Source organism: Aotus nancymaae, unplaced genomic scaffold (genome assembly GCF_030222135.1).
Source record: "Aotus nancymaae isolate 86718 unplaced genomic scaffold, 86718_ANA_hifiasm-v0.15.2.pri h1tg000227l, whole genome shotgun sequence".
NCBI lineage: Eukaryota > Metazoa > Chordata > Mammalia > Primates > Aotidae > Aotus > Aotus nancymaae.
This window is the reverse complement of record NW_026988642.1, coordinates 116,325-142,198: the sequence shown is the minus strand read 5'-3', so window position 1 is coordinate 142,198 and position 25,874 is coordinate 116,325. Positions and strand designations below refer to the sequence as shown.

Below are 25,874 nucleotides of genomic sequence, written 5' to 3'. Positions count from 1 at the left end.
TCGACTGAGTTATGGTTTGATGGAAACTCGGGCTTTGCCGGAATATCCACTCCTGTGCCTTGCAGGGGTGTTTTGTATGGCTCTGCGCTCCGAGACAATTTGTAAACAGAAAACCGTGGGCGTGCCTCCAGTCCCGAAGGCTTTCACTGTAAGCGAACTCCACGGTGGTGTGTGAGCGCTGCCTTCCCGCCAGTGACGCGGATTAGCCGTTTGTGCCCCGCTCCCTCCCAAATGTTGGGCCTTTTTGTCTTGGGTTTGGAAATTCACCTGTTTTGGACACCCCCCCCAACCCTCCAAATCCCAAAGAACCCATCATGTCAGGTGCAAGAGACTCACAGACACTGGACGCAGGCGCCCGTGAGAGCCCGGGAACGGGACGACGGGGCCCCGGAGGAACGCAGGGCCAAGGAGGAATGCTCCCTAGAGGTGAGAAGGAGTAGCTCCCAAAATCATGGCCGCTGAGCTGGCCTCTGGGGGAGGGAGACAGGGGGACAGCAGGGTACACAGGGCAGGTGAGAGGCTTGGAGGCAGGTGGGGCTAGGGGAGCAGATGGGAAGTGGCCAGCCCAACGGGGAGAGTGTGCAGGGCAGAGGCAGGCACTGAACCCCTGCAGCGGGTTCTAGGCAGCTCAGGACTGGGGTGTCATGGCCCACTCCACCCACTATAGAAAGGTGGCCCTAGCGGCCGGAGGAAGGGACCTGGAGCAGACTTCAGCCCCACGAGTGACCGATGGCCATGGGCCTGGGAGGCAGGCTCTGCACCTCTGCAGACATGCTTGCATCTCCTTCCCTTCCTGCCGGTGGGTTGGGGTTCACCTGTGCATTTGTCACCCCGTTTTCCTAACTGTTGTTCAGGGCCAGGTAACAAGGGAGCTAGACATGGTCCCCGAATGTCCCCAGCTACCTCCTTCCCTGACCAGTTCACTGTTTCAGCGACCCCAGCTTCTGTGTGGTTTCAGGAGCTGGGGTTGAACCTTCTCAGACATTCTTGGACTCGGTTCCACCAGGTACCAAGCACCAATCACCTTTGTCTAAGTGCCATCCATGATTCCACCTGGGTACCACCCGGCCGGCTGTCATTCCAGGACAAACGACGGAAATCCTGGAAGCTCATCCACTCACTGGTTTGAGCAGGTGCCACTGGGCCAGGCTCACAGGGTTGCCCGGCTTTCCCCAATGCCCATCACTGACTTGCCATCTACCTTGTTAGGGGTGCCAGCTGCCCCGGAGCAGAGGGCAGGTGAGAGCAGGGTGGCTCCCAATCTCACACTCTACCTGGGCACCCAGACGAGCAGCCCTCTTCTGCCAAGCTGGTGCCAGAATGTTGTGTGGGGCAGGGAGTTGCTCTTTATTCCTTCTCCGGCTGGCAGGAAGTGCCCGTACACTCAAGAAAGGCTGTCGGCATTGAGATGTGGCCTGTCCGGTAGAGATTCGGGGCTTGCTGAGTGGCAGGGGCTCCACAAGGCTCCCAGGATCTAGTCCACGTGACACTGGCCAAGGGCTGCACACACCTGGCCATGGCCTCCAAGGCCTGGGGAGCTATGGGTCCCGGACAGGGGCATCACTTACCTCCAGGGTCTGCTGTAGCCCTAGGTGAGGGAACGTTTCCTCAGCAGGGTCTCTGCCCACCATGCCAGGGCCGTCTAAAGTGGGTGCCGCCCCAGGCTCCTCCAGCGGTGTCTGTGGAGGGAGTGCAGGGTGGAGATGGCGTGTAGGTGGGGTCCCCTGTGTATGGCCCAAGTTGGAGTAGCGCCCCAGAGTCACCTAAGGGGTTGGGGGCAGATTCTAAACTGCTTCTCCGGGTTTAGGGGATGGGATGTTGGAGATCCAGCAGGGACATGTCCGTGGCCTTTTCCGAAAGAAAGGATTTACTTCCCTTTCTGAGAGTCAGACCCGGGAATGTGTCTGCAAGGACCTGGAAGTCTCGGTCACTTTAAAATCCCACAGAAACGACAAGTGAAGCAAACACATGTCCTAATGCTTTTATTGTTCCTTAGGTAACTGGACGGTACAAAGTCTTCCTTTGTTTTTTACTTAAAAAATGTACTTTCCGCACACTGTGGCCTGTATGACCTTCCCGTCCCATCGGGCGGAAGTTTCCCGAGGCGAGCCCTTCCTATCCGCGGTTACATGATTTAGCTAATTTAACAAGAAGAGAGTAATTCCTTTGATTATTATCAACATGAACTTGACTATGTCTCTATAAGGGTGAACACTGATATTTTTTTTCTTTTTAGAAACAAAAACCATCCACTTACTAATCCAAACTACGGCATTGCACTTACAACAATCATTGCATAAACTGAACATACGGAGTCACCACCTCAAGGGAATAACAGAAGGACGCTGCACAATCTGTCTAGGGGATACGCAAGTTCAAACAACGTGGGCACAGCAAATTCACTCTACACACTCCGACCATCGCTTTAGTATGTACTAGACACGGTCCAGGAGCTACGTGGAGTCTCAGCACAGTTAGTCTAAGACACGGCAACACGGTCAAGAAACGGCACTGCGATGGGAGGTGAGTTACACTAACCTACGGCCGGGCGCGGCCCGGGGCTCCCACGGAGCCCGGACGCCACATCCCTCGGAGCTGACCACGATCTAAGGAAAGGTCCATGCGATCCTAACGGTGGGTTGTTCCCGGTGAGGACTGGCCAACAGTCACTGCCTTGCCTCTTAAATACGTTGTCTGACCAGAGGGGGACGGGGCGGGGAGGAGGACCGGGGCGCCGCGGGCTGCAGTTCCAGCTGCAAATACAGGAGTTTCTTCCGACGTCTGTGGCCCGCCGGCTCGAATGAGAGAAACATGGAGGTAATGCCATCCCTCGATGTCAGAATCCGCACTGCTGATGATTTTTCACGATTAGTTTTGTTAGTAGTATTGGTATCTTTTTGGCAGCGGTTTCACAGGAGTTTCCTCACAGTGAGGACGTGGGCCCCCGGCTTCCAGGCGGAGGGAGCTACAACTCGTCGGAGCGGATGACGTGGAAGAGGGTCACGTTGTAGAGGATCTGGTGGCCGTTGTTCCAGGCGTACAGCGCGCGGTCCTTGGGGTTGTAGTCCAGCATGGAGATGTGGGAGTATTTGTTCTGGAAGGGGATGTCGATGTACTCGTAGGTGGAGGCGTTGGTCTGGTAGGCGTAGTGGACCTTGGTGCCCCCCGAGTAGCCGTTGGTGACGTACAGCGTGCCGCAGATGATGAAGGCCTCCCCGGCGCTGCGCTTGGGGTAGCTCGTGTTCCACGTCTGCAGCGTCTGCAGGGACACGGGGTCCAGCCTGCTGACCACGATGTTGCCGGCGTTCTGGTTGGTGGCGTACACGGCCCACAGCCCGCTCTCGTCCACCATGAGGTCGATGTCCGAGTGGCCGCCCCAGGCGTAGTGGTACATGTTGTTGTAGCCGGCATAGTCCAGGCTGCGGGTCTTGAGGATGGTCTCTGTCTTTAGGTCGAACCTGATGATGATGTGGCTCTGGAACTTGTTGAAATAGATGGACCCGTTGTACACCACCTGCCCCGTGCCCGACCAGGGGTGGGGGAGGCGGTGCGAGGTGAAATTGTCCGTGTTCATGAAGTCCACCATGGACTTGTACTCACGCACGAAGCGGTTGTTGTGATAGCCATCCATGTACCACACCTGCAGAGAGAGCAGACCCAGTGGTGAGCGCGGATACAGGCAGTGAGCACGTCCAAAGACCCAGTGAGCATGTCACAGACCCAGTGAGCACGTCCACAGGCCCAGTGAGCGCGTCCACAGGCCCGGTGAGCGCATCCACAGGCCCGGTGAGCGCATCCACAGGCCCGGTGAGCGCGTCCAAACGCCCAGTGAGCGTGTCCACAGATCCAGTGAGCACGTCCACAGGCCCAGTGAGCACGTCCACAGGCCCGGTGAGTGCGTCCACAGGCCCGGTGAGCGCGTCCACAGATCCAGTGAGCGTGTCCACAGGCCCGGTGAGCGCGTCCAAACGCCCGGTGAGCGCGTCCACAGATCCAGTGAGCACGTCCACAGGCCCAGTGAGCACGTCCACAGGCCCGGTGAGTGCGTCCAAACGCCCGGTGAGCGTGTCCACAGACCCAGTGAGCCTGTCCACAGGCCCAGTGAGCGTGTCCACAGACCCAGTGAGCCTGTCCACAGGCCCAGTGAGCGTGTCCACAGATCCAGTGAGTGCATCCAAACACCCAGTGAGTGCGTCCACAGACCCAGTGAGCGCGTCCACAGACCCAGTGAGTGCGTCCACAGACCCAGTGAGTGCGTCCAAATGCCCAGTGAGCACGTCCACAGTCCCAGTGAGCATTTCCAAACACCCAGCGAGCATTTCCAAAGTGGGGCAGGACAGGCTCCTTGGGCAAGAAGCCGTTCCCCGCCTTGGAATTTCCTGGGCCTCAGGAGAAGGAGCTGAAAGAGCCAGGAAAGAGTGGTCATGACCAAAGGGTGCCGTGTGTTCCCTCCAAACCCAGCACACGCCTCAGAAGGAGACAGGGCTATTTTGCTGTCAGAGAAAGGACGGCCCAGCCTGAAGACAGGATCTGGTGGGAAGGTAGGATGTGAACACACAGGGCTGCAGCTGCCCCATGCCATTTGCCCCTAACCCTGCCCTTTGCTTGCTTGGGATGCCACCAGGTTGTGAAGCAGCTGCCGCACCTGTCTGTTCAGCTACCTGCTCTACCCCAGCCAGGGGCCTGGCCTGTAGAGGGGGCCACACACACGTGTAAGAAAGGAGCTCCTTCATGGCAGAACCCAGAGCTGAAGGGGGCCTTCGAAGCGGCACAGTCGCCTGGCCGAGGGCAAAGGCTCACAGCACCGGGCAGCTCTTGTCTGCAGTAAGGACCGGCTCTCAAGGTCACTGGGAAGGGCCAACTCCCATACACCAACAGGACGCCAGGCTTGAGGCTTCTCTTCTCACCAGGCCGTGGCAGAATGGATTGAGTCATCCCGTCTGCAGGGCGGAACGTCATTAACTTGGCATTTCGGGATGCTGTGTGAATGTAATCACTCATTGTCACCCCTAATCCAGGGGAAAGCGCCTCTCCGAGAAGAATGCAGGCTTTGAAGAAGGCTCTGGTTGTCAAAATCAACCAAGATAACAGACCCAGTAATGGCACAAGTTTGGGGTTAAAGAGGAAAGGATTTCCGATGATTGCTTCAACGCCAGTTGACTTGAGAACTGCCTGGACTTTGCACAAAATGCTTTAGTCATTTTCAACCAATGTGGGAGCAAATTAGACAGCGATGCGTGAGGCAGAGGGAACCTGGCAGGCCGCTGGCGCTCCGCAGGCATCTGTCTGGCAATGAGACAGCCGCTTTAGCCATCGAGGGCTCTGGAGCTGCGGGAGTCTGAGGATGAGGGAGCTTTCAGGCTTGGCATTACACATGCGCTAAAAATTAAAAGAAATTACAACCTTCTTCTCGAGACATCCATTCAGACACTTAGAGGCAGATGCGCTTTTTGTTTTTAATGAGATTTTTTTTTCAGCTGGGCCTCATCTGAAGCTATTATCCTTAGCCTCCCACAGACCAAACCTCAATGATGTGGGTCACAGAGTGGAACCGGGAGGGGTATTGGAGGGAACGGGGCCGTGCACTGAAACTCCTTAATGACACCGCCAAGAAGCTGCCCTCTTGCCCCGTTTGCTTGGCTATCTCCTCGGACAGGGAGCTCAGTGCTTCTGAAATCACACCCAGTGCCATTCCTCCCCGAACCCTCTCCTGACCTGCCTGGAAGGGGACCACTCCTCCCATCTCAGCACGTAGAACACCTCTGACTGTGTTCACTCATCAGCCCCACAGGCGAGCCCTGGACTGCAGGGACCCGGGGTGACTCATCCCGGTACCGTGGATCCAGAGCCTCCTTCCCGGGGGCAGAACAGGGGGACGCCAGCATCAAGTTGCTAAGGATTTTAAAATCACCTTCTCTCCCAGTACACCAGCAAATCAGACACAGGACACGGCCCTCTGAAGATGTAACTGGGGCCAGCGCTTGGGCCTGGGCGGGGTTCAGGGGAGGCCGCTCTGAGCGTTTGCCAGTTTCTGTGGGGTAAAACTCCTTTGAGGCTGAGATCCAGTTACCAATGGGAAGATACCCATGCAAAAGAGAGGCACACAGAACCCCAGAGGCCTTGGGATAAGGAGCCTTGTGCTTTACAGTAGACTCCTCGGAGTTCATTGCCTTGACCTTCTCATCTGAAATGCCTTTTTCTTCCCCTTTCTGCAAGTCCCAAGGCTCAGATCAAATCCCATCAATGCCTGCTGGCTTCCCCTCTCGGGAGGCGGCCCCAAATACAATGCCGGCTTTTAGGGAGATTAAGCACTTACGCCTCCGGGCAGGACCCATCCGTTCTTTCCGAAAAGACCCAAGGGCACCAGGCAAAAGGCCAAGGGGGAAACTGGGCTGCCTGGTCACTGTGTGCCCGACTCGGGGCATTCACTGCGACAGACGCTGGAATTATCTCCTGCCTTCAATCATCACGTGAGCCTGTGCACCCAGGGAGCCATGATCACCCCATGTTTAGATGAGCACATGGAGGCCAGGGAGGTCTGGTGACTTTCCAGTGGACAGGGCCAGGAGGGAGACTCCAAAACCCTGAGCTTGAAACCAGCGCTCTGGCCTGGGGTTCTCAGCCGGGTTGATCTGCCCTGGGGGGCACTGGCCGTGCCTGGAAACAGTCTGCATCCTCTCGACTGGGAAGTGGGGAAAGTGCTGCTGGCGTCTAGGGACAGAGGCCGGGGTGCTGCTGGCCATCCTCACGCACCCACAGCTCCCCGAAGCGAGGCATGATCCGGTCCCAGAGGTCAGTGGGTGAGGCTGAAAAGCCCCAGCCCTGACGCGCTGCTGTCCACACCATGAACTTGCCAGGTAAACGCCTGTTTCCCTCCATCCACTTATCCTTTCTGTCCCCAGGCAGACCTGCAGGGCAAACCCCATTTCCCACCCCCACCCCCCCCCACCGCCCCCCCCCCCCCCCCCCCCCCGTCACCTGCCAGGCCTGGCCTCGGGCAAGCAATCCTGTCCCGTGCTGGGGAACTGAGGCCTGGCCAGGTGACGCTTCGGCTGGCCTTCTCCCTCTCCCTGCAGAGGCAACCTGGATGTGGACGTGGGTTTGAAGCCTCGGCCTGAAGCCGCAGACCTGCGTCGTGAATCTGCAGGCGGGTGAAGATGGCACCCCTGGCTGAAGACTTCAGTGGCACCCACACCACAGGACATTTCTTTCCTAGCGGGGCTGAATTACAAAGAAGTACATTCTTTGCCACTGGATTTAGGGTTCACATTCTTTGTCACTGGATTTTGTGGCCCTAGCGGTCTTGAGAAAAGGCTCTGTGTGTGTCCAGCTCCAGCGGGGAAATTGTCCCAAATAGAGTGGATTCATTTGCAGAAGAAGCTTGCTGTTCCTGCCTGGTCTCATCTTTCCTGCCCTAGAGTGGGGGTGGGCGGGGGGCCTGGATGGCATCAGCCCCGGGGACCACACTGTGCCGTGTGCAGAGGGCTGCTCCCCATGCACATGGGAATAACCCGTGTCCGGGGCCTGGTTCCCGCCCCCTCATGCCTCGGTGGTGCTGGCAGCTCCCTCCTGGCCCCTGCAGCTCTGGTGTGGCCTGTGTGAACCTTCTAGAATGCCAGTCCAGCCTGTCCCTTACCCGGTCCCCTACACACACCCTTCCTGATCCCAAACTCCAAACTCTCCTGCCCAGCCAGCGCCTCCCTCCCTCTCCAGCCTGCCCGGCCCTGTCCTCCCGTCCTAGAGCTTCCCTCTCTTGCCCCTGTGCCTGTGGGAGCCGCCCCACTGCCCCGTCCCCCTCCCTGTCCCAGCCCACACTCACCCCCTCGGGGGGTATTTTCTCAGCCCCTGTGCCCGCAGGCAGGCAGGTGTCCAGTCTTGTAGTAGACTGAATAGTGGTCCCCAGAAGACAGGTCCACATCCTAAGACCTGCAAATGGGACCTTATTTGGGAAAAAGGTCTTTGCAGATGGGATTAGGAATCTCAAGATGAGCTCATCCTGGGTTAAGGTGAACCCTAAATCCAGTGACAAATGTCCTTATAAGAGGCAGAAGAGGGGACACAGACACAGGGAGGAAGCCACGTGAAGACGGAGGCAGAGACTGGAATGATGGGGCCACGGCCAAGGAACACTGGGAGCCACCAGGAGAGCAGGAGTGTCCTCCCCTGGCGTCTTCAGAGTGTGGTTCTGCAGGCATCCTGGTCTGGGGCTTCCAGCCTCCAGCACTAGGTGACAGTGACCCCCGTGGTGCCACCTGCACTGTGGCTGTGGGAGCTCCTGCAGCAGCCACAGGGCCCGGGGGGCCTCTTGGGCCTCCACACCCGTGTGCCATCCTCCCTGTGGCTGGGGCATTGGGCACGTGTCGCCCACCTAATCGTGAGCTCAGAGGGGAGGCCTCGCCACCTCACTGTGACCCAGCACCCCACCTGGCTTGGGGCACACCGTGGGCCTGCTGGACCTTTCTGGCTTCCCAGGCACTGCTGCTCTGTGGATCCCGCAAAGGGAGGGGTGTCCACGTGGCTGGACTCCTGTTAATGCGGCACCATGAGGTGCCGCCACCGCCAGCCTCCAGTGAGACCCAGGAGTTCCTACCCCTCTCTGTGCCTCAGTTCCTTCTGCTGTAAAATAGGCCCTCTGAGGACCTGCCACCTGCGGTGGTTCCATAAATGCCAGCTATCGTCATTTCTGTCCTCAGCCGAGGACTGGAGTGGCCTTGGTGGCTCTGGGTGGGCTAGACACAGCCCTCTGGCATGCTGAGGCTCACCAGGCCCAGGCACCACGCAAAGGAAGGCGGCCGTAAGGCCACCTGTGGGGACGTGGCGGTAGGGCCAGCCCATCCGAAAACCGAGACCACAGGGGGCTTGGCCTCCAGACTAGCCCAGGACGCAGCAAGACAGGCCGTGACACCTCTCTCTCCACAGCATCACAGAGGCTCAGGGACCCCGTCCCCAAATCCCCAATTCAGAGAGGCCCAGAGAGAAGGAAGGCCACTCTCAGGGTCGCACAGCCAGCCGTGCCGGCTCCCACCTGCTCTGTGCATTAGGAAGCATGCACACTGGTCTGGGTCCCGCACAACCAAAGCCTGCCCTGACTCCGACACGGCTCCTTTCCACCCAGGTTCCCAAGGCTGCTCTCCCCCACCCCACAAATCGGCTTCCATCTATGAAGGAGACAGCGGCTCCCCCAGCCTGCTCCATGCATGTCCCGTTTTTCAGGTGTCGGGGACACAGGCTCTGTCCTCCCAAAGCTCCTAACCGCATGAGGGGCCGTGGCTCCATGCAAAAATCTGCTGGAAGAATTTTGGGGTCCCCCAGGCATAGGAAGGGGAGACTGGGGAGAACATTCTGGGAGCAGGAAGCCAGTGCAGCCTGGAGGGGACAGGGACCTTGGGCAGCAGAGATGGGAGACTCTTCTGCAGGCGCCTCTCCCAGCTGGGAGTCCTGCAGGGCGGGCGGCCCCAGGTGCCGTCTGTCCACAGAGGCCTCTTGGTGGGTCAGCGGCCAGCGCGTGTCCCTGCCTGTCCTAGCCGCTCTTCACTCACAGCTGGACGGGCTGCTGTGTGCCATGGGCTGAAACCTAGTGTATTAGAGCCACTGGTGCTGCCACCACCGAGTGTACCAAGAGCCCGCTGTGCAGCTGTGCCCTTTCTGATCATGACCCCGAGGAACAGAAGGTTAAGAATGCCCAGAGGTCACAGAGCTGGGAGGGGCAGCAGAGAGACAAAGACTCTAGTGCGCAGTGACTCGGAACATCTGCGCCCAGCTCTGAACCACGCCGCCCACGGGGACCCCACATGGGAGCTCACTGGTGACATCTGACATCCCCAACGGCTCTGCAATACCCCCGCCCTCAGCACAGCAGGAAAGGTCAGACTGGCCCAGCCCCACGGTCTAGGAGGAGCAGGGAGCCAGGGCGGCCCCAAGGTCTAGGAGGAGCGGGGGGCCAGGGCGGCCCCAAGGTCTAGGAGGAGTGGGGGGCCAGGGCGGCCCCAAGGTCTAGGAGGAGTGGGGGGCCAGGGCGGCCCCAAGGTCTAGGAGGAGTGGGGGGCCAGGGCGGCCCCACGGTCTAGGAGGAGCGGGGGGGCCAGGGCGGCCCCACGGTCTAGGAGGAGCGGGGGGCCAGGGCGGCCCCAAGGTCTAGGAGGAGCGGGGGGCCAGGGCGGCCCCAAGGTCTAGGAGGAGTGGGGGGCCAGGGCGGCCCCAAGGTCTAGGAGGAGCGGGGGGCCAGGGCGGCCCCACGGTCTAGGAGGAGCGGGGGGCCAGGGCAGGAGCCAGGCCTCCTGGGGGTCACAGGGGTCTCTGCATACCAGTCATCCCTCTCTAGCTCAATGGGCCACGCGCTACAGTCCCCAAGAGCCTGTGGCCTGATGCTGAGTGCGGCCACCCTGCCCCAAGCACAGCCTCACTCTGATTCGAAGACACAGGCTGAAAGGACCCAAGTTCCTGCCCAAATCCCCTCCCCCACCCATGAGGTGCCTTTGCCAGAAAAGATAAAATGAAGCAACGGGTGGGTTCTTCCTTCTCACACAAACACACAATGCGTTGTTTGTAAATACCATGCCGTCAGGGGACCAGGCTTCTCCGAGACCAAGGCCCAACACTGCTTCCCATGTGAGAAGACCTGCCCGTCTCCACCTCTGGACCGCATTCCAGTCACGTGCAGCGCCGTTTACTGAGGATGCTCCTGACTGTCCCGATGGCTTGCATCGGCTTCCCAGTGAGGAGGGCAGAGCTGGGTGATGGGCATGGGTCTGGCACCGCCTTCCCAGACGCCTCTGCCCCCGGGGGGTGGGAAACGGATGCTATTTAAAGGGCCTTGGTGGAGGGACTTGGGCCCACGCTGGCACTTCTCCTTGGCTTGGCGAGCAGCTGTCACATGTCCCCCTGACAGAATTGCTAACATCAAGGAGCCTGGCCGCTGGACAAGACGTCCAGAAGGGAGCTGTAGCTGAATGGGTGGAGGGAGGGAGGGCAGGGGGCACGCTGGCAGTTCTTGCCGGGGCTCCACCGGGGGAGTGAAGGCTGAAGGGGAGCAGACAATGAATCCTGACCCTGGCAACGTCCCTTCCAGCACTGAGAAAGGATTCGAAGGGACGTCCGTGTTTACTGCACCGCCAGCGGCGGGCTGACCGCTGCCCGAACCCATATGGTTTTGTGCATTTTGGATATTTCCACTTTCTGGAAAAAAGATTTCGTCGGGTCCATGTAAAATACGTCGATGGCCGTGACGCTGCTGAGATGATGGGAAAGGGCTCTGACACACTTAGCTAAGTTCGCCGCTGTTTATAAAAGGACAGCGTTTTCCTGATTACATCGACCCTTCCAACATGAACTTCCTGGGTCGTGGGAGTAGTGCTGGCCCGCTTTGTGGTGTCTGGTGTCTGATATGAGCTGACCTGAGACTTTACAGGAAGCAGGCCAGAAAGACAGAGGGCAGACGTCAGGCTCTGGAAGGCAGCGATGGTCAGAGCAGGCCAGGAGCCTCTGAGATGGGAAAGGGGTCCCAGAACTCACGTGGCCTCCCAGTGGGCAGGGACACAGCCTGGCAGGGCATTCATGCATCAGGTGGAGAGCTGGCCAACCTCCACCCAGCCCTTCCCTCCTCCAACACTGAGGTGATGGGACAGGCCAGGTGGGAAGGAAAGGAGGGGCAAAGAGCGCTGTGGTGCCCTGGGAGGTGCGTGGGGGGCTCTCTGCTCAGAAGCACGGGGGCAGGGCAGGGGGAGTTCTCAGTGCTCAGCACAGGCCAGGCACACAGTCAGTGCTTAATAAATGAATCAAGAAAGGCCTGAGGCAGAGGTGTCCCAAGCTAACCTTGTTCTGACAGCTTAGCAAGACCCTGCAGGCTGGCTCAGGACTGTCCCTGCTGTGAGATTGTGCATGTTCCCCTGAGCTGGGCTCGCTAAGAGGGGGTCCCACCGCAGTTCTCCCGTCTGCCCTTGGCCACACCCGTCTTACAACGCCCTCCATGACAGCCTGTGCTGAAGCCGACATCAATTTCGTTTTCTTTTTTTGAAGCGAGTTATTGGTCTCCTGTGAGTGTGATCAAAACTGAATGGGGATTGGAAAAGATCAAAACAGAAAAATCCACAGCTGGCCTAGATCAATGGGACCTGGGGACATGTCACTTAGCACACTGGGAGCCAGAGGCTGTGCGGAGCGCGTGGCTGGGAATGGTCACGGCCGAGGGTGCCCTGAGCAGGCCCCCAGAGGCTCCTCTGCCAGCCCCAGCACCCATCATCCCCACTCCCCTGCCAGGCTCCCTCCTCCCGGCGCCGCTTCTCCCCACACTCTACCCGCCACCAGAGCCTCTTTTCCTGGAGGGCGATCTAGTCATAAAGCAGAAAATAGATGTCTAATTATCGAAAGCATCCATCAGCACCATGACAGCTTTGCAAACCCACACCCTCGCTGCGCTGTGCAAAGCAAACACCCAGGGCTTCCAGGAGCCCAGATCCTTGGTACCTAGAAAATGAAAACTTGACTGGGCTCTCTACGACAGAGGCCAAGAGGCACACACCTGCAGCGTCAGACACACAGCTCTCCGGTCCTGGGGGGCCCTCTGCAGCAGCCAGGTGACTGCCTCCTGCTCACAGATCTCAGCGTGGACAGCGTGGGTTTGTGGGGTGGTTTTCCTGCTCTGCACAGTGGGGTGGCCCAGACTGCAGGCAGGTGGGAAGGGCACTTAGCCTGGAGTGTCAGTGTGTGCTGCAGACAGGCACTCCACGCTCCCGAGACCCTTCTGCTCCTGGGGGTGAGAAAACTGTCTTGTCATTGACACTGAGATGCTGATGACCACGCCGCTGGAGGGTTCCAGGGAGGACAAGCCAGGAGGGGCATGCAGGTGGCTGCACTAAGGTCCCGACCTTCTATTAAGGGAGTTAATGCACGAAGAGAAAGTACTTCAGACAGCGCCTGCGCACGGGACCTGCTTTCTTTCTTTTTTTGTTTTTTGAGATGGAGTCTCATTCTGTCACCCAGGCTGGAGTGCAGTGGTGCGATCTCGGCTCACTGCAACCTCTGCTCCCGGGTTCAAGTGATTCTCAAGCCTCAGCCTCCTGAGTAGCTGGAAATACAGGCATCTACCACCATGCCCGGCTAACTTTGGTATTTTTAGTAGAGACAGGGTTTCGTCATGTTGGCCAGGCTGGTCTCGAACTCCTGACCTCAGGTGATCCACTCACTTTGGCATCCCAAAGCTGGGATTACAGGTGTGACCCAGCACACTCGGCCCTGCTTTCTAAGTGCTGGGATTACAGGTGTGAGCCACGGCGCCCGGCCCTGCTTTCTAAGTGCTGGGATTACGCAGGTGTGAGCCACGGCGCCCGGCCCTGCTTTCTCAGTGCCTGCCGGCATCACCTGGTCTTCGTGTCTGCATTCGGATCATTATCACCAACATCTGTAGCAAGAGCACGTTCCTAACTCTGAACATAAGTGGGGTTTTCCAGGTGGGGTGTGGACTAAAAGGGTGGTCAGAGCCTTCACAGCCAATTACAGTGTTAGAAAACGTCACGATTCAGAAAATAGGACAGACAAACCTTCTCCCCTACAAGCACCCAACCCGAGTAGCGTCCCAGCTCTGCAGTCAGGCCGGCCCCTCCAGGTGGGATGGGGGCCGCTCAGGGGTGGTGAGAGTGGGAGGCCCGGGGATCAAGACAAATGCACCGGGCTCCAGCAAGCCTGCCAGGCCTTGCCCCTCCCCGCCTGTCTTCCTGGAAGGAGGGAGTGTGCCAGAGGCAGTGCCCCCCATGTTTTAAATATGAGATTGTGTTGAAATGGTGGAAACGGTGAAGGAGGGAGGCAAAGAGATCAGAAATCCATGGGAAGAGAGCTGGGCGCATCCCTTCCATCAAACCCGCTCCAGATAAAGCCCAGAGGATCTCACATTTCAAAGGCCCTTTCTCAGTCAGCCCAGGGCAGAGCTGGCTTGTTTGTTTTTAAGTGTTTATTTTCTAAGCGTCCTGCCAACCTCTGAAGAAAAGGAGGCTGGGTGAGCCACGCCCCTGACCGCGGGACTGCCCATTCTGGCAGCCAGAGGTGGGTTAGCAAACCACCAAGGGACAGCAAAGCCCAGACAGCTTCCCTCCTCCAGCGAGAGCCTTTGGAGGAAGGCGGTACACCCATGCTGCGGGTGTCCACAGCCGGGTCTGGGGTCCTGGGGCCGAGTGGGGCTTGGCCTCACCCACGGTCGGGCAGCCACCCTCACCTCCCCATTTTTCAAAGGGGCTCGAACAGTAAAACCCAACCCCCCAGATAAAGGCAAATATGGTGCTTGTTTCTCTCTCTTCTGAGGTTTCACCCAGGGGGGAAAAGCCTGGGAAAAAAGAACATGGCCTCTTTCCTAAATCAAAAGGAACATGAGTCTCCATCAGCCATGAAAGGAATGGCAAATGAAATACAAATGAGATGTCATTAAAACAAGAAAGGCCTAATGGGTTCTCTTCCTGAAGCAGATGCAAGGACCAGAAAAGTCAGGGCTGGGTTTCGGCTCCAGAGAAATGGGCTCAGGGCACCAGCCCAGCCCACTGGGGCCAGGGAGGGGGCCTTGAAGGGATCTGCGACCGAGTCATGGGACACCGCCATCCTCAGGTCACTCCCCAGCCCATGATCCACGGCTCTGGATCTGCGCAGAGGCCTGGGTCCCTCTTGAAAGTCTTCTGGGAACAAACACTCCCAGGCACCAAGCTGCCCAGTCCACAGACCCTGGAGGGTGGGCGTGGCTGGTACCCATGCCCGGGGCCCACCAGGTGTCCGAGTGCGCCCTTGCCCAAATGACCCCCTGTGAGATAAGGGGACACTCACCCGGTTATCGCCTTCTGGGGCGAGAGGGTCTGTCATCCAGGATCCAAACCTTGAGCCAGAGGTCTTGACTGTCACGGGGTCACTGATGCCCGTCAACTTCCCGCAAGCTGGAAAAGAGCACACAGGTCAGGAGGGGGAGGGCAGGGGCCCGGCCCGCGGTGGCCACCCGGACCTCAACCACCCAGAGCGCACCTTCCTCCTCTTGCCCTCTGGGTCTGGGGTGCTGTGGAAAGTTGCTCACGCCCTTGTTTTCACAGACTATACTCCTAGTCTCGGAGAAGCCACCTCCTCCCCAAAACAGAGCAGCTGTGGCCAGGATGGCAGGGAAGAGCCATGGGCGGGCGGCCGCCCTCCTGGGCTTCACCCCTCCTCAAAGAGCCTGCTGGACCCATGGCCTGGGGGTGGGGGTGCCGGAGCAGCACCTCTAGGAGAGGGGATCGGCTTTGCCAAGACTCAGTTTTCTCTTAGAAATGGGACCAGCAGCAGCTCCACCCCCAAGGGCATTAGAGGTCATGCTCTGGCACAGCCCAGCCTGCTTGGGGCAGTTAGACCTAGCGTGAGACACTCCACCCAGGCAGGCCCTGTCCCACGACGGAGCAGCAACGCCACCAGCCGCCCTGGAACTGACAGGGACCAAGGCCATCACCGCCTTCCCGCAGGCGAGGGCCAGGTGCTTCTGTCTATGGGAGGAGCCCAGGCTGGAGCGCCGGGATTCTGAGCACCAGGGTGGATGGGATCCTGGACGTGACTTCAGCAGCCCTCCTGCCTCACAGAGGGCCGTGGAGGTGAGGAGGGCCACACCCGGGCCACCCGGTCATTCAGGCTGAGGCTGGAGCCCCTACAACCCCCAGGGCTCAGGGCAGCTTCCACACCCACTGCTCGGGAATTCCTCCTTCTACCTGGAACCCGGCGTGTCTGCACAGCCACGCAGCTCTTCCAGAACGCACGCGCCTCGGCCGCCCTCTGAAGGGCCAAATGCTCCTGATTCTAACAGAGTCCCTGGATGGGAAGTAGGTGGCTTCCTTGCAGAAGGCAGAGGAAGGGTCCCTCCACCGCAAGCCCTCTGCACCCTGCCCTTCCCGGACAAGCCTGCCAGTGACCTCCTAGTCTGCGTGGCACCCTCGGTGGGGTCGCACAGGCACATGTACACGGTGGTCCGCAGAATTCAGAGGCCATCCGTGTGTGTGGGGAGGACTGCAGGTGAGTGTGCCTGGACCTCGGCTCAGCCAGGATAATCCCGTAGGCAAGCAGGGCGGGGCTGCCCCCAGGAGGACGAGGCCCGGCCACTCCCATGCTCAGCGCAGGTCTCGGGGTGCCTCCCACTCTCTCCCAACCTGAAGTGGCGAGTGTGCCTGCTAGTGGCATCACACAAGACCAGAAAGATGAACCCTCCCAGCCCCACCTGGTGTGGAGGTATCCCTGATTTTGTGGGTTTGCAGGAGAGTGTGCATTCGGGCAACAGGGGCTTTATGAGGGACGAAGAGCCCACTGCCCGCAGAATAAGACTGGGTTTGCCCCCAAATTCCCATCGAGTCAGGCTGCACCGCTTCAAGGCTCCAGCAGCCTGGGAAAAGAAATGTCACAGCCCTCTGCCTCCCCCACTCCTCCGTGCTTATTCCCCCGTCCCCACTTTCAGGAGGAGCTATGAGCTTTCCCACGTCTACACTGTCCCCTCATGGTGGGAAGTTTCCCAGCAGTGGGGCTGGGTGAAAGGCTGCCACGGTCTGCTCAGCCACGGTCCACACGGGCTCCAGGCCAGGACCATGCTCCCCACCTGTGGGAGGAGAAAAGGCAGAGGACAGGGATGGAGAGGAGACGGCCACAGCTGACCGGAGTCTACAGGGATGAGAAGTAAGATGGGGGCTCTGGGAAGTCTCACAAGAGGCTCCCCTGCCAGGAGACCCGGCCCAGCTTTTCACCCCTGTGCAACTCGGGGGTGGGGGTGGGGGGCTCAGGGAGGCTTCACTAAGGCTCCTGTGCCTGGAGGAGCAGGAGGTGGGAGGCAGGAGCCGTGGCTGGGCTCACCCCTCACCCTCTGGCTGCTGCGGGTCCCTGGGCTTTGGGGAAGACAGTAGCTCCCTCGGCACTGGGTGCCAGGAGAAGCCCTTCACAGCCCCTCTCCAGCCCTCCCTGCTGTCCCCTAAGACAGTGCTGTGGCCCTGGGAACGCCCCGTGAGGGCTCCCCACACTGTGGTTCTGTTAGTTGTCCTGAAGGAGAAGCCTAGAGGGGCGGTGCCCCCATGCCGGGCTGTTGCTCGGGCTCTGACCACTTCACCCTCGTCAGTCAACACACGGGGTTTTCCGTGATGCTGACCCACTCGAATGCCCAGTCCCATACCCGCAGTAAGCTGCTCCTGGCCGGATGACCTACCGGGAGACCAGGTGTCTGCCCTCCACCTAGAAGGCAGCCGGCAGAGGACAGAGACGGCAGGTTAGCGCCAGGCTCCGCTCTGCCGCTTTGCCTGAGCCCCGCCCTGCCAGCCCATGCAGCTTTGCTCCAGCTGTCCCTCCACCTGCATGCCAGCCCCGGCCCTGCCTCCCCACCCATCTTCACTGGCTTGCTCCAAACTGACGCCTCTGCCTTAAAGACGTGCCCCTCCTTCACTCCACCCCGCCTGGCCTGCGTGGAGCCAGAGCCACCCTCCCACCATACATCTCCTGGGGCTGACAAGGAATGTCTGGGTCTTACTGCCCAAGGGAAGTTTCCTGTAGTCACCCTGTTTCCCCCAAAACTCAGCCTGGGCATTGGTACAGAATGAATGAATGAATGAATGAATGAATCGGCTCATTGCTCAGAAAAGCCTCCTAAGTCCAAGGCTTCACTCTGCACCTCAGTGGCAGGAACAGTCGGGGTGGGGGGAGGGCGACTCTTCCCTGGGGGATGCTCTGTTCTCTCTCTCCTTATCTACAGATGGTGTAATAACGACAGTGCCCCCTTGGAAGGCTGCTGTGAGAATTAGGGCAGAGACCACCAGAGAGCTTCCGGGGCAGCACCTGCCACAGAGTCAGTGCCCCACACAGGTCAGGAGGCATCATGGAGCTTCAGACTGAGGACATGCAGAAAAGGTGAGTCCAGGTCGGATGGTCTTTACCCGTCCCACTTCATCCTGCCCACCCTGGACCTCGCAGATCTGCTCTCCAGAGGACAGCTCTGCCCCAGGCTTACCCTGCCTGGGCCAGGGGCTCCCTCCTCCCTCTCCCACTGGCTCAGGGCTGACTATCACCCTCTCCACCTCCCTCTTTTAAAGGCAAAAGTTACCCGTTGAAATGAGCCTTAAAATCCTGGCTCAGCGAGGGCAGGGAGGGGCAGGGCTGGATCTGCACCCAGCTCTTCCAACTGCTGGCTGCAGGCACAGCTCCCAGGGCCCCTGGGGCTGGAGGCCACCTGCCCTCCTTGAGTCAGGGAGTTATTTTTGGTTCTCTATCCAGACCGCTTCTGCCAAGACCTCAGGAACTGACAGGATCTAAAAAAGCCCACGGCAGAGCCTCAGCGGAATCTTGGCACATCCAGTCCAGGAAAGAGCCCCTCTCTAGTCACGAGCACTCAGGATGCACCCACAAGGAGGGGAGAGGAGGGGAGAGGCAGGAGAGGGCTGGCCGGGCTTCCTGCGACACTGGAGGCTCAGAAAATGGTCCAAATGGGCTCCATCTCCCAGGAAGGCCTGGGCAGGGAGGGCCAGCATGCTCAGCTGGAGGGAATGGACCCTGAGGGCCCCCGGATGGGCTCAGAAGGCAGGGCGCTGTGCAAGGCTGGGAGCCTGGACAAGCGGATGCCCCTGCAGATGAGATGATCTGCCTCTTGCTATTCCCAGAAGGAGGCCACTTCTGAGCAGCAGCCTGAACGATCTCAGAACAGGCCTGGGGAGAAGCCCACCAAGGACCTCAGGTCGGAGACAGAGGGTTCTCAGGCAACCCGGAGACCCCGGCCAGGAGGCTGAGTGCCCGAAGCAGGCTGACCGGGTTCCTGGCCTGTCGCCCATCTTCTCAGCCTATCCTCCTCGATCCCACCTTTTATCGCCTGCAATCCAGGAAGACAAGCTGGAAACCAAGCACCATGTCCTAACCACGTCTGCAAAGCTGGGAACTTGGACAAACTGATGTCCACGATGCAGATGAAGGAAGCTGCGGACCATGCAGCATCCCCACCAGGCCTCGAGATCAGACCTAGGGCCTGGGGTGGGGCAGCCACTGAGAAAAGGGTCATGGCAGACCCTCCTCCTCTCACAGCAGGGAAGGGAGGGCCTCCAGGAGACTCTCATGGCCTGTCATCTGGAGAACTTCCTGGGGAGGGGCCCTGGTCGCCCGGACCCCACTCAGTCCAGGCTTTTGACCGCACTAGATTTCGGCTTATTTCCTCCCCCGTCATTCTAGCGGGTTTTCCTTCAGAATCCACTGGCAAGGGCTTAACTCTCCATCCTTGAATGCACCACGTGTGCTGGCGACAGTGGCTGTCTAGCTCCATTCAGGGCCCAGGGCAGCGGAAGACAGCTGCTCTCTCTGCCTGGCTGACCCTTTCTTGCATCTCAGGGTCAGGGAACAAGTGTGAGCCTTCAGATTCATCTCCCCGGGGACAGAGCGTAGGGTATGATGCCAGAGCCAAGCGCTATGTCCTGACCATGAGCTGAGCTGGGACAGGGTCCTGCAGCTGGACTTGCGTCAACCTAGATGCCCAGGCAGGCCCAGCTCCCGGCCGCTGGCAGGGGAGTCTGAAGCCGGAGCTGGTGGGCTTTGACAAGCTGTGTTCAATGGAACAAAGAGACCCCGACTGACCCTGATGCCCGGGCTGTCTGTGCTTATGGGTGTCTGAGGGCTTCCTTCTCACCCTTTGAGGGGAAAAAAAGGAAACGAAAGAAGGCTTTAGCAGCAGACTTCCAGGATGGCATATCTGGGAGGAGCCCTTAAAATCAGCTGCCCCCCCTTATTTATAGAGAGGACCACAGAGGCCTGAGGCCAACAGGCACAGGACACGGCCCCAGAGGTCCATGGGTAGAGCGGCACCCTGCATGGACCCTCGCGCTTCTGGCTTTGCTCAGCTTCGCTGCTAGGGCATCTGACTCTGCAGGGTCCCCCCGACAGGGAGCCCCACACCCAGAGGATAAAGCCAGGGGCACAGGGCGGCTCTGCCTCTCCCCTTACCTGGCAACAAGGCTTGCTCCAGGGGAAGTGAAAAACTGCCTCCCTTCCAGAGGATGCCTGAGAGGAGAGGTTCAGATTCAAGTTTCTAGCTGGGCCATTGGGAAAATCATATAACGCATTAAAAGAAGGAAACGCATTAATATAATGCATTAAAAGAATTGGAAACAGAAAGCCGACGGAGCCCCAGTCCTCGTTTTGTGTGTTTCTGAATAAGTTCTGGGGTCAGGAATTGTCACAGCAACAGTGACTAGAAGAAGGGAGCAGCAAGGAGAGAACCGATCAGGAAGACTTCGGGAGAGCCTCTCCCCAGCCTTTCCCCAGGAAGGGAGCCTGGACCCCGTTCACTAGACCATGGAACCTGCAGTCAGGCCTCACACTGCCAGGTGCAGCAGGCACACCAAGAAACCACGGGGTCCGGGACAGGGGAGGAAACTGCCCACTGCTGGATGCCATGTCTCTCAGAAGCCCTGCCCTCCTGGGATGTGCCCACTACTGGATGCCATGTCTCTCAGAAGCCACATCCACCTGGGACGTGCCCACTGCTGGATGCCATGTCTCTCAGAAGCCACATCCACCTGGGACGTGCCCACTGCTGGATGCCATGTCTCTCAGAAGCCACATCCACCTGGGATGTGCCCACTGCTGGATGCCATGTCTCTCAGAAGCCACATCCACCTGGGACGTGCCCACTGCTGGATGCCATGTCTCTCAGAAGCCACGTCCACCTGGGACGTGCCTACTGCTGGATGCCATGTCTCTCAGAAGCCCTGCCCTCCTGGGATGTGCCCACTACTGGATACCATGTCTCTCAGAAGCCACATCCACCTGGGACATGCCCACTGCTGGATGCCGTGTCTCTCAGAAGCCACATCCACCTGGGATGTGCCCACTACTGGATGCCATGTCTCTCAGAAGCCCTGCCCTCCTGGCACTTGCCCAGTGCTGTATGCCATGTCTCTCAGAAGCCCTGCCCACCTGGGATGTGCCCACTACTGGATGCCATGTCTCTCAGAAGCCATGCCCTCCTGGGACGTGCCCACTACTGGATGCCATGTCTCTCAGAAGCCCTGCCCACCTGGGACGTGCCCACTACTGGATGCCATGTCTCTCAGAAGCCATGCCCTCCTGGGATGTGCCCACTGCTGGATGCCATGTCTCTCAGAAGCCAAGCCCTCCTGGGACATGATCACTACTGGATGCCATGTCTCTCAGAAGCCATGCCCACCTGGGACGTGCCCACTACTGGATGCCATGTCTCGCAGAAGCCCTGCCCACATGGGATGGCCGGCAGTGTGTGCGAGCTCCACTGTGCAGAAGGCCGGTCTCCTCGGCAACCTCCCAGTAAGGAAACAGGCTGCCAGGACCATCCTGAGATGGGTGCCTATTTGCAAGGCTAAAATGAAGCTAAATTAAGCAGCTGCAGGATATTAATTTGGTGTTTAAGTTACTGAGCTTGAACGGAAGCCTGGGAAGAGGGAGGAGGAAGATCAGCAGCTGCTAAATCTATCTGTGTGTCTGTCAATCATCTATCAATCAATCGATCAATCATTTATCTATCTACCTACCTATCCACTTATCAGCCAGCTAGCATCACCTCTCTATCCATCTAGCTACCTGCCTGCCAGCACCTCCTCTGCCGGGCCCAGTGCTGAGCTCAGGATCTGAATGACTTCCACGAATTATCATTCCATGAATTACCCCAGCGTCCAGGGACTCCCTGCACCATTTTACAGATGAGGAGGCAGCTGAAACTCGAGAGGGTAAATGCCTTGGGGGAGTCGCACAGCTACTGAATGGCACTTACTACCTTACAAAGCTGCCTCCTCTAACGGGGAGCTCAGTTCGCTGTGGCGTCAAGATTAGCCCGGTGCCGGCTACAGGCAGACACCAGGGCCCCACCTGCAGATGCTCTGATTCAGCAGCTCCGCCTATGTGTGGCAGACCTTCCAAAGAAAGAACTCAATGCAGAGGTGAAAGCAGGCAGCGGCACTCCAAGGGTGGGAAAAAGAGGGCCCCTGGAGTCCTGTTAACCATCAAGGTGTTAGCAACCCAAGGGCAGCCATGTGATCTGCTGCCCAAGACCCAAGATCGTAAGCCGCAAGGTAGACTCACCCAGCCACTAAAAATAGGCCAGGCACAGATGGGAAGGCCAGCTCGTCCGGGAGGGGTGGTGTCTCTCGGAAAGGCCCTTGGCTTCTCACCATTTGCAACTTTTTACTCCAAATCCCCACTTTGTTCCCTTGATTCCTCGATTGGAAAATGGGGAGGTTTTCTCTGCGTTTCTCCGCGATGTGCCCTGTCTATACCAGGGAGGAAAGGCGCTGCTCATGCGGAAATAAGTAACAACAACAAGACCCTGCCACTGGGTCCTTCGGAGGCCGCGGGAGACCCCTCAGCGGGAGTGTCTGGAGGGACTGGAGAGCCTGGAGAGAGCGGCAACCGTGAGGTCACTCAATGTCATCACGGGTAGCAGCCCGAAGATAGTACCCAATGGAAACAGTCACATCGCCCCATGACCGTTAGTACAGCTCTATCAGCATCGACACTCACACCAACGCCTAGAAAGCCAAGCAGTCACACCCACTCCTAGAAAGTCAAATTGGGAAGCCATGGTAGAGGCCATCTGGCCCAGACCCCCTCCTGGGACCGTCTGAGGTCACCCAGCCATGGTCACACCAGGGCTCGGCACCTTGGAGAACGGAGCTGAAGAATGCAGTTAGCGACCCGCATGGGACACAGCCAGCATGCACACACCAAAACAGACCAGTTCTACCACTCCTGGCACGTCTCACTGTCTCTGAAGCTTTGCGCATTCACCGAGGACGCCTAGAACGCATTTAAAAATCGCCTAAAGTGGAAGCCTGGGAAACAAAAGCCTTTGGCTCTTACCTTCCCCATGAATGTTCTCTCTCCTTCACCTGACTAACAACACCAGAGATTTCAAAAAGTGTTCTCTTTGGATGTTTTAGGTTTACCATAAGGCACTTGGAGTGTGGGTGTGGGGAAGGGAGAGGAGAAATAAAAAGGTAACCAAGTTAAGAACATCAGATAGAGCCTGAGATAAACTTCATAAGGCAGAAATCACCCTAAGTTCCCCTAAAAAGTAGGTGGTATGAGACCCACCACCTTTGTGGTATGAAAAAAACAGCTGGTAAGGAGGGACGGCTAATATTTCTTAAGAAAAACTAAAAGTGAAATTGGGATTGGAAATGTGCTATTTGAAAGTAGACTCAGAGACTCACGTGTTAAGATTTCTCCTAGTAATTAACTGGAAAGTTGATAAGGTGAATGGATAATCAACCGGAAATAATCCGAACAGGTCATCCCACACTGGGGGTCTTTATTAGGAGACACACCCAAGAAGGGGCTCATTCACTCAGAGGTTCCTCCCCTTCCAGGCTGTGTGTGGGGGGCTCCCTCCTGTGCTGTGAATGGCAGCTCTACTGTGATGCAACTAAATTTTGTTCCCTTTATTATTCAAACTATGCATGATTCAATATTTCAGGAGCTCAACCAGCCCTCGTACTCAGTCCGGAGGAATCTGAGATGTGTATTTCCATCCTTATTAAACTGGTGTCTTAAACGCGCGCGTGCACACACACACACACACACACACACACGATCCGCCAGATGGTATGCTATTTCTTTCCAGATGTGCGGCTCAGTGGGGTCTGTGGCCTCTGCGCGAGACACAGCTCTGAACGGTGCCCTAGGCCTGCGCTCCTCCTCTGCTGTCTCTCAAGGTAGCCCTGGCCAGGAGCCCTAATGCAGCCAATGCCTCGCGAAGCCAGGCTGGCGCTGTCCACTTCAGCACCACTCCCTAAGCCTGCGCGTGTGCCGGAAGGTGGGCAGTGCAGCGCCACGTCCCGCAGGGTACTGGGCCTACCTAGTTTTTGCATGCATGCACGGAGCCTTTCTTCAAGATTGGACACTCTGCTCTGAAGTTCATCGTAGTCATAGGCGCCAATTTCCTCTTGCAGCTCGTTAAGCACTGACGTCAGATTCTGGACCTCCTCTTTAAACTGCAATACCAATTTGGCATCGGCCTTGTACTCTTCCAACACAGGTATCAAAGGCCTAAGTTCATCCATTTTCGCTTTTATTGCCTGCAAGGTTAAAATAAGCTGGTTCAGTGCGATGCATGCAAGAACTCTCACACCCTGCCTTGGCCTGGCTTCTCTCTAGGTGAGGGAAAGTGTGCATGTTCCCGCTTTATTTACAGGCTTATTTATTCTGGTCCAAATGAGTTAGAAGAGCATATTAAACAGTCCTCAGAACACCAACATATTTGGGAAAGGTCTTTATTGTCAGTTTAGAATGCAACATCTTAAGGTTACATGCTTTGAGTCACATACACGAAGTTTTTTTTTTCTTTCTTTTTCAAAAAATGCATTGACAAGGGTTCAAACTATTCATGAAATGCAGCTACAGTCGCATGCAAAGGAGGATCCTGGTTGTATTCAAGGTTCCTTAGTGAAATGGTGCTAAGTGTTGGAAAATAATAGTAAAAATGCATGGTGCAAAAAGCTCTCTGGCTCTCTTTCATGGTTACATGGGAGTGGACTGCCTCTTCAGTCACTGCAGCATTGAAAAAACTCTTTTAAGTTAGCCCTGCAAGTAAGAAAATGAAATACCGTTGAAGAACTAGCTCACTAGCCTGCCTGAGACAGACAACCATTAGGAAACACATATGTACACGGTCACTTGGAGAAATCCCACTGTCACGCTCAAGCCAGTCAAAACGAACTGCTTTAAGAGTTACTGAGATTCCCTCATCACAGTTGCTGTTGGAATTTTTTAAACGCAGTTTAGCACAGTCAAGGCAAGCGCTAGCTTTTCTTCCCCCAGAGCCACAGTGCCCCAAAATTGGAAACTCAGAGAGATGCGTGTGTCAACAACATTTGCCAGGACGAGCTACCTCCCAGCTGCTGAAGACACCCCACTCTGAAGGAGTCTGTTGGCCGCAGAGAAGGGAGTGCTGTCTGAGAGACATAAACGCGTTTTGGTCAGACAGGTCAACATCTCTCTCTCTCTCTCTCTCTCCAGAGTAATTCATCATGACCAGCCAGATGCAAGGACAAAATGTCCACCTGCCTCTGACGAGTGCCATCGGCTCATTTTACCTCAATGGGATCAGGCCTGCTACTATTTTATTTAGGATACAGATTTATAACTTCATTAGCTTGCCATTTCATCTATTTAATGTATTGTTTTTAAGAGAATGAGTTCTTGCCTCATGCAGGGGCACATCAAGGGAAAACATTAGCACAAAAAGGATGGGAAGACAGAGACAGAGCGTGCGGGCGGTTTCCAGTCGGCGAGGCCGTGAATTCCGCCTGTTCATTAACATCTGGGCCGGGTTTCTAATTAAAATGCACGTATACCTTAATTAAGGTGGCATATCATGTTTCCACCGAGTCGTACTGAGACGGAGTCAATTGTGGGCAGAGCTCTAGCTGGCTGCACATCTGTATATATGATTTTAGGTCACACAAACGCCAGTTTTCATGTCCAGAGTCACCCGGAGAAGCAGAACACTTCCCGCCAGGTGGAAAGGAGGCTGGTGCCTCTCTCTTTTTGCCCTGCATCTACGGCGTGCCTTGTCTCGGCTAGATTAGGTCAGATATGAAAAACTGCCTGAGACATTCCTGCTCCAAAATGGCTCTCATCAATTAAGCTAATCCTCGCCTAATGCGATTTAAAGCAGCTGTGGACTCATGGTGTCCCTGCCCAGCTAATATTCGACTTTGCTCGGGCAGCGAGGGATCTCAGACCCCGGCTTCCCAACCACACTGACGGGGGCCTGGGGGCGAGTGTGTGCTGCCTCTGCCAAGGTGGCTTCTGCAGACCAGGGCCAGGTGGTGGCCTCCCTACTGCCAAGGGCAACAGTCCTTTCAAGGCACAGAGCAACCTTTGCTGTGTTTCTCCCTGCCCCAAAT

General features: G+C 57.4%; 1 protein-coding gene across 1 annotated transcript in view; it reads right to left on the bottom strand.

Annotated features, from left to right (window-relative positions):
- Window positions 1-1,967: 1,967 nt before the first annotated feature.
- OLFM1 (olfactomedin 1) overlaps window positions 1,968-25,874 on the bottom strand; it is a 32,791-nt gene continuing 8,884 nt past the window's right edge. The window contains exons 4-6 of the mRNA XM_021671427.2: window positions 23,822-24,041; window positions 14,800-14,906; window positions 1,968-3,640 (exon numbers count right to left, since the gene is read on the bottom strand). Of these exons, the coding sequence (XP_021527102.1) occupies window positions 2,966-3,640; window positions 14,800-14,906; window positions 23,822-24,041 (1,002 nt within the window). The 3' untranslated portion in view covers window positions 1,968-2,965. The remainder of the gene's footprint in view (window positions 3,641-14,799; window positions 14,907-23,821; window positions 24,042-25,874) is intronic.